This window comes from Panulirus ornatus, chromosome 6 (assembly GCF_036320965.1).
Source record: "Panulirus ornatus isolate Po-2019 chromosome 6, ASM3632096v1, whole genome shotgun sequence".
Lineage (NCBI taxonomy): Eukaryota > Metazoa > Arthropoda > Malacostraca > Decapoda > Palinuridae > Panulirus > Panulirus ornatus.
The window spans coordinates 43,177,020-43,185,988 of NC_092229.1; the positions used below are offsets into that span (position 1 = coordinate 43,177,020).

At 38.1% G+C, this 8,969-nt stretch overlaps 1 protein-coding gene across 1 annotated transcript in view; it reads right to left on the reverse strand.

The window, feature by feature from the left end:
* LOC139748916 (small ribosomal subunit protein eS10-like) overlaps positions 1-4,885 on the reverse strand; it is a 31,467-nt gene extending 26,582 nt beyond the window's left edge. Inside the window, exons 1-2 of the mRNA XM_071662278.1 lie at positions 4,799-4,885; positions 4,506-4,587 (exon numbers count right to left, since the gene is read on the reverse strand). Of these exons, the coding sequence (XP_071518379.1) occupies positions 4,506-4,587; positions 4,799-4,885 (169 nt within the window). The remainder of the gene's footprint in view (positions 1-4,505; positions 4,588-4,798) is intronic.
* Positions 4,886-8,969: the final 4,084 nt, after the last annotated feature.

An 8,969-nucleotide genomic window follows, 5' to 3' on the forward strand; every position in this document is an offset into this window, starting at 1 on the left:
CAAGGGAACAAATGGGAACTTAGTGAAAGGGGCTAATGGAGAGGTGATAAGTAGTGATGTGAGAAGATGGAGTGAGTATTTTGAAGGTTTGTTGAATGTGTTTGATGATAGGGTGGCAGATATAGGGTGTTTTGGTCGAGGTGGTGTGCAAAGTGAAAGGTCAGGGAAAATGATTTAGTAAATAGAGAAGAGGTAGTAAAAGCTTTGCGGAAGATGAAAGCCGGCAAGGCAGTGGGTTTGGATGGTATTGCAGTGGAATTTATTAAAAAAGGGGGTGACTGTATTGTTGACTGGTTGGTAAGGATATTCAATGTATGTATGATTCATGGTGAGGTGCCTGAGGATTGGCAGAATGCTTGCATAGTGCCATTGTACAATGGCTAAGGGGACAAAGGTGTGCGCTCAAATTACAAAGGTACAAGTTTGTTGAGTATTCATGGGAAATTATATGGGAGGGTATTGATTGAGAGGGTGAAGGCATGAACAGAGAATCAGATTGGGGAAGAGCAGTGTGGTTTCAGAAGTGGTAGAGGATGTGTGGATTATGTGTTTGCTTTGAAGGATGTATGCGAGAAATACTTAGAAAAACAAATGGATTTGTATGTAGCATTTATGGATCTGGAGAAGGCATATGATAGAGTTGACAGAGATGCTCTGTGGAAGGTATTAAGAATATATAGTATGGGACGCAAGTTGTTAGAAGCAGTGAAAAGTTTTTATCAAGGATGTAAGGCATGTGTACGCATAGGAAGAGAGGAAAGTGATTGGTTATCAGTGAATGTAGGTTTGCGGCAGGGGTGTGTGATGTCTCCATGGTTGTTTAATTTGTTTATGGGTGGGGTTGTTAGGGAGGTGAATGCAAGTTTTGGAAAGAGGGGCAAGTATGCAGTCTGTTGTGGATGAGAGAGCCTGGGAAGTGAGTCAGTTGTTGTTCGATGATACATCGCTGGTGGCCGATTCATGTGAGAAACTGCAGAAGCTGGTGACTGAGTTTGGTAAAGTGTGTGAAAGAAGAAACTTGAGAGTAAATGTGAATAAGAGCAAGGTTATTAGGTAAAGTAGGGTTGAGGGTCAAGTCAATTGGGAGGTAAGTTTGAATGGAGAAAAACCGGAGGAAGTGAAATGTTTCAGATATCTGAGAGTGGATTTGGCAGTGGATGGAAGGAAACATGGAAGCTGAAGTGAATCATTGGGTAGGGGAGGGGCGAAAATTCTGGGAGCGTTGAAGAATGTGTGGAAGTCGAGAACATTATCTCGGAAAGCAAAAATGGGTATATTTGAAGGAATGGTGGTTCCAACAATGTTGTATGGTTGCGAGGCGTGGGCTATGGATAGAGTTGTGCACAGGAGGGTGGATGTGCTGGAAATGAGATGTTTGAGGACAACATGTGGTGTGAGGTGGTTTGATCGAGTAATAATAGGCTAAGAGAGATGTGTGTTAATAAAAAGAGTGTGGTTGAGAGAGCAGAGGAGGGTGTTTTGAAATGGTTTGTTCACATGAGAATGAGTGAGGAAAGATTGAAAAAGAGGATATGTGTCAGAGGTGGAGGGAACGAGAAGTGGGAAACCAAACTGGAGGTGAAAAAATGGAGTGAAAAAGATTTTGAGTGATTGGGGCCTGAACATGCAGGAGGGTGAAAGGCATGCAAAGAATAGAGTGAATTGGAATGATGTGGTATACTAGGGTCGACGTGCTGTCAATGGATTGAATGAGGGCATGTGAAGCGTCTGGGGTAAACCATGGAAAGTTCTGTGGGGCCTGGATGTGGAAAAGGAAGCTGTGGTTTCGGTGCATTATTACATGACAGCTAGAGACTTAAGTGTGAACAAATGGGGCCTTTGTTGTCTTTTCCTAGCGCTTCCTCGCACACGAGGGGGTTGTTATTTCATGTGTGGCGAGGTAGCGATGGGAATGAATAAAGACAGACAGTATGAATTATGTACATGTGTATATATGTATATGTCTGTGTGTGTATATATATGTATACGTTGTGATGTATAGGTATGTATATTTGCGTGTGTGGACGTGTATGTACATACATGTGTATGTGGGTGGGTTGGGCCATTCTTTGGTCTGTTTCCTTGCGCTACCTCGCTAACAAGGGAGACAGCGACAAAGCAAAATAAAAAACAAACATATACATATATATATATATATATATATATATATATATATCCCTGGGGATAGGGGAGAAAGAATACTTCCCACGTATTCCCTGCGTGTCGTAGAAGGCGACTAAAAGGGAAGGGAGCGGGGGGCTGGAAATCCTCCCCTCTCGTTTTTTTTTTCTTTTTTAATTTTCCACAGGAAGGAACAGAAGGGGGCCGGGTGAGGATGTTTCCTCAGAGGCCCAGTCCTCTGTTCTTAATGCTACCTCGCTGATGCGGGAAATGGCAAATAGTATTAAAGAAAGAAATATATATATGTGTGTGTGTGTGTGTGCGTGAATAGATGTCTTCATCTGTTTCCTGGCACAACCTCGTTAACACAGAAAACTGCCACAAAGTATAATGAAGCAAAAATATATATTTCCTGACAACCACAAGGAAAATGAAACTATGTTCCCAAGTGCATTTATGAGGATTGATCACATCAAGAAAGATAATAGAATATTGAAGTGCTCAATACAGGAAAGTGCACTTGGAACAGGTTTCATTTTCATGGTCATCAGGAAATACATATTTTTGCTTTACTATACTCGATTGCCATTTTGTGTATTAGTTGACATGTGTATGTACGTGTATGGGCATTTAAGTATATATATATGTGTGTATACAAGTAGATGCTCCATTCTTCGTGTTACCAGGCACTACCTCTGATGCAGGAAACAATCAAGTATAAATAAAGAAGAGCAGTTGTGCAAATCCACATCAAAAACAAAAAGGCAAGCTACAATATGAACTCTTGTGCTGCAGACGGTCAGCTAAAAATCTTTAAAAAGATTTTAATAACCTCTGGTAACCAAAAGCCAAGCAAATAGTTCACAAAAGCACTAAAAAGGGGCAAATAAAATTCTTGTTTAAGTAAGGACTATACAAGTCTCTAGAAATTGCCCTCACTCTAAATAAACAACTCACTGTTTTGTACCCATCTTTAATACTGTGTTCAGTTTTATTCATTTCACTTGAGAATGACAAGTATAAAGGAGTGCTTCCAAAATGATCCCCAGCCTGCCACACAAATACTATGAAAGCCAACTAAAATTACTTCTAATTACCTTTGTAACGAGTCATTACAGGCTATCTCAACTGAAGAAGCTATTCAAGGACAGATTCTTTTAATTTTATTGTAATGCACAAAACTTGTGGGCGAACGTTTTTCGTTAAATGAAACAAATTACTTTTTCTTCCAACAGAATTGTATATGGAAAGATTTATCAAGAGTAGTTGAAAGCAGTACCAAAGGTACCTTTATGCATTTACTTCAAATTTGTGCATCTCTACAACTACATAAGGTTAGAGGTCTTTTCAAAAATCGCTCTTTCTACCCATACCATAATCCATACATTCCTGTTCTATTCCAATAATAAAAACGGCTATTAGAATTCAAATGCACTAATTCATCAAAATGCAATGAAATATAACCATAAAACTTATATAAATACCATATTCTATGCCATATGTAAGATACACTTTCCCACAGCACAATATTGGCTATAAAAATATTCCCACATATCCAATTTTGTGAAGTTGAGCATGTCCCGCAGGTTAATAATAAATCCCTACTGACAATGAAGATAATAGAACTTGGTGAAGAGGTACAAAACCAGAACTCTCTCTCAGTCTATCAAGAACTCTCTCTCAGTCTATCAACTGTAAAGTTATCACTTTTGCTCAAAAAAAAAAAAAAAATCCATCTTGAACAAAGGCATAAAAAAAAACGTAGCCATAGAAATATTTACCCTCTCGTTAGCTCTCAAAACTGAGGACGCATGGAGCCAGCCAATGAAGTACCGATTTATATTTTCTTAGCAAGGTACAACGTAATGCCATATACATAGCAATCAAACAACTTGTTTTACTGATGTTGAAAACAGCAATCTAAATTTCAATGATCCTATACATCTTAGAAAATGCATTTCAAAGCATTTTATAGTTTTCATTCTATAAATCTTAATTCAGATAACCACTTCAAATAAAAGGTATTTGGTGGTTTAGCCCACACTCAGTCCCGTATAATTGAGAGTAATGTTCATGGGCCAAGAACACCAGAACACTTGTTAGTACATAAAAGGCAGAGAACACATTCCCCCACAAGGTAAGAGTCAGTGCACCATGCGTGGAAAAGACTAGATAAGCCACCTAATGAATCAAAAAAAAAAAGAAGAAAACATTTAACAGTAGTACTTTCCCATTTAGATCCAAATAAAGCACCTGCTAAACCAACATAACCAAGACTTCAAATCCATTGTCGCTAGAGCAAGAATACAAACAAGATTGTGGTCCCTGGTCAGACCCAATTACCCAATGGTCAAATTAATCCAACTTTTACCTATTTAACTCACCCTTAAAGAGGTGCTCGTAGATGGCCACTCTATTCAATTTGGGCATCAACATCTTGGCTGGGACAGCACGAAGGGCTTCACCCTGCAAATACAAAAATATGTCATCCATCCACCTACACAACCCATCACCCACCCATTATTCCTGAAAAGAGCAAATTCTCCTTAAATATAACATTCGTAAAACACTTAAATAACATGACTTGTATCTAGAACAGACAAATCTTCAATGTAGACTATAGGATGATAAGGAAATTTTCTGATAAACAAGGGATGTTTACACTGCCACCACTCACCTTCCGCGGCTGTAAAGAAGGACGGTTGCTGCTACAGGCGACCTGTACAACGGTTACTGTATGAGAAAAGAAAGTCGACTTGCGCATGAGTAAATTCGTGTTATACATTTCGTATATATATTTCATTGCAAGGACACAACTTACCTTCAAAAGTAGGATGGATTATTAATTGATTATATCAAGTGAGAAATGTGGCCTCCCTGAGTTATAGTATATCTAAGGACATATAGCTGATCTTACTTCTTCCAAATGGATACTTAATTTACATGAACTTTAATGTACCAGTTTTATAGACGGTGCATTTTGAGACTTAAAACAATAATCACATTAGTTTAAAGGATCTGACTTCATATGAGCACTACATTAAAGCAATAACAGAGACGTTCACGAATAAAAACAGCGTGATTATTGTAAAAACACGTGATCATAGCAAAGATCAGTTAATGTCAGGCACAGGGCTAATTCTTATTTGTCTGCATTTCTCATCAGTTTTCATGGAGTGTAATGTTTGTAACTTTTTAATGTCCTGCAAGCTGTTAAGGCCTTGCCAAAGTCCCGTTCTATCAGCTCATCTACCCTGAAGTTGGACAATATGGATGGGGCGTTTCACTGTTTTTTTTTTTTTTGTATAGTTCGGTTAAAGTTGGTTAATTTCGGGATATTTCGGTTAAAGTTGGTTAAATTCGGCATATTTCGGTTACAGTTGGTTATATTCGGCATATTTTGGGGTTTTGTCACACCCCCCTTCGCTTCAACCTCTGTGGCTGTCACTAGATTAATCTAGGACCACAGTAGAAAGAAGTCTTAAGAATATTTAAATCAGTCTCAGTTATTCTTTTTGATACATATGATAAGTGTTCAATAAAAACTCCATGTCAAATGAAACCTCATTGCCTGCAAATTTACGAAATGGTGCATAAAAACTATGATCTTTACATATTTGATAATCTAGTCATGGTACCCAATACGATATTGCCAACCCGAAATTCACTTTTTTGGTTTAGATATTTCTAAAGAAAAAAAAAAAGGTTCCTACGTGTCCTTACGTACAAAGTCCCTATGCCTGTCCTTACATGAATCATACACATATTTCGAGAAATGCACATAATACGTTTCTTATAAGTGATTGATAAGCTTCATGGAGAGATGACAGCCATATAATGAACGCAGACATTCATTTAACGGTTATTAGAATATAGTAAGTTATCTTGTTTTAATATGCATCCAATTTTCTAAGTTCCTCTTATTAATTAAGAATAAGAAAAAACATGATTTTTACATAGCTTGTTTTCAGTATAGTGAACTTGATAATGTTTCATTGTCTACGTAGTTCCTTAAATTATTCATGATCATGCGAGGGTAAAATACAAGGTGAATATCTTATGAAAGAGGAATGGTAAATAAATGAGCGATGTCATATATTCTGCCACAATATTTCATAAATACAAGGTATATATTTCATGAAAGAGAAATGGTAGATGAATAGAGCGATGCCATATTTCCTGCCATAATATTTTATAAATACGAGGTATATGTTTAATGAAAGAGGAATAGTAGATAAATAGAGCAATGTCCTATTTCCTGCCATAATATTTCAATCAGATTTCATTCATGATCAGCACAGCAATAAAGCTTACTTAAGGTTGGAATGGAAAGACAACATAAGTTTTGCTCTTTATGATCATACATTATGAAGTGCCAATTGCCTTTCTTCAATCTCCTTAGCAAAATCAAGACAGTTTTTATCTTTGGATTTCATGTTATAATTGATAAATAATAATAAATCTAATAACTCAGGTCCCATCATATTCCTCTTTTCTTTTCTTTTTTTTTGTTTTCGCATCTGCTAATTGGAAAGTGGCAAAGATAAGATGAGCTTAGGTTCCTGAAATCATACTGGTCTGAAAAAAAAATTTCCTCAATTTAGAAGGATACAGCTAAAGCTCTTCACACCTTTTCTTAAAAATCAGGTTACGTTCATCAGTATTGAAATATGCTGGCAAATCCTCCTACTCTTTCCAAATATGCTGGCAAATCCTCCCACTCTTTCCAAATATGCTGGCAAATCCTCCCCACTCTTTCCAAATATGCTGGCAAATCCTCCCACTCTTTCCAAATATGCTGGCAAATCCCCCCACTCTTTCCAAATATGCTGGCAAATCCTCCCACTCTTTCCAAATATGCTGGCAAATCCTCCCACTCTTTCCAAATATGCTGGCAAATCCTCCCACTCTTTCCAAATATGCTGGCAAATCCTCCCACTCTTTCCAAATATGCTGGCAAATCCTCCCACTCTTTCCAAATAGGCTGGCAAATCCTCCCACTCTTTCCAAATAGGCTGGCAAATCCTCCCACTCTTTCCAAATATGCTGGCAAATCCTCCCACTCTTTCCAAATATGCTGGCAAATCCTCCACTCTTTCCAAATATGCTGGCAAATCTCCCACTCTTTCCAAATATGCTGGCAAATCCTCCCCACTCTTTCCAAATAGGCTGGCAAATCCTCCCACTCTTTCCAAATATGCTGGCAAATCCCCCCACTCTTTCCAAATATGCTGGCAAATCCTCCCACTCTTTCCAATATGCTGGCAAATCCTCCCACTCTTTCCAAATATGCTGGCAAATCCTCCACTCTTTCCAAATATGCTGGCAAATCCCCCCACTCTTTCCAAATATGCTGGCAAATCCTCCCACTCTTTCCAAATATGCTGGCAAATCCTCCTACTCTTTCCAAATATGCTGGCAAATCCTCCTACTCTTTCCAAATATGCTGGCAAATCCTCCTACTCTTTCCAAATATGCTGGCAAATCCTCCTACTCTTTCCAAATATGCTGGCAAATCCTCCCACTCTTTCCAAATATGCTGGCAAATCCTCCCACTCTTTCCAAATATGCTGGCAAATCCTCCTACTCTTTCCAAATATGCTGGCAAATCCTCCCACTCTTTCCAAATATGCTGGCAAATCCTCCTACTCTTTCCAAATATGCTGGCAAATCCTCCCACTCTTTCCAAATATGCTGGCAAATCCTCCTACTCTTTCCAAATATGCTGGCAAATCCTCCCACTCTTTCCAAATATGCTGGCAAATCCTCCCACTCTTTCCAAATATGCTGGCAAATCCTCCCACTCTTTCCAAATATGCTGGCAAATCCTCCCACTCTATCCAAATATCATCATTCTGAGATTGTACTCTCTACGTCCATATTTTATCATTAAATTGTGTAACGTTTGATAGTTTTCCTCGCATCAAAATCCTCCAATGGAATCTTAAGAAATGTGAATTTAATCTCCTTACAGGATCGAAGAGAGGCAACTTTTCCCCTTGAGCTCAACAAAATGCTGTTAGAGAAAAGGAGTGACATCTCATCCTGAAATGCTTATTATTTTCAAGACAAAACTGACACACACACACACACACACACACACACACACACACTCCCCCGAACTAACTTATCAAATTGAATCTTCCATTAATCATCTACAAACTCTGGTTTGATGAATTTCTTACTTTTTTTTATCCTTGTTATTCGGATACATCATGTAAGATAGCTATCAAGTTGTTTCTGATCTGAAATAATGCATTCATTTGATTGAACTGTCTTGACACACACTTCAAAAAGTTCAGGCAGGTTTTTGAATAGGGGTTTTTGAATGCTTTTATAATCAGTTCTGCTGAAATTACCTTATTCGCGCCCGGGAAAAAAGTGATTTCAAAACTCCCCACCTATTCAGAAGTCGTTCAGTGCAATGCTGCATTGCAAGCCATATTGTGTCAACAAGCCTCAGCCTTTGGCGTCTCCCAGCAGAAAGGAATTCCTGTAATTTACTTAAATTCCGCCTGTCTGTTTGAGCTGTGACTGAAATATGCTGTAATGTATCAAACAAAATCTTCCAGGCTTAACTTGCAACAACGTGGAGATAATGACATATACACTTTCTTTCATTGAAACTTATCTGCTTCTATCTATAACTTTGTCATAAAAGTATTGTTCTTCCCAACTAAAACACGCATTGTCTGCTGCCATAGCAATGATATCACTTTAAAGGTATTTCTCTCTCTACAAAGCATGACTTCACATTAGAAAATGCTTTCTAAAAGTTAAGTAACAAATTTGCTTTCATCATGGCAGAAATACCTATCCAAAACATCTATAATCTATAGATATGTCTG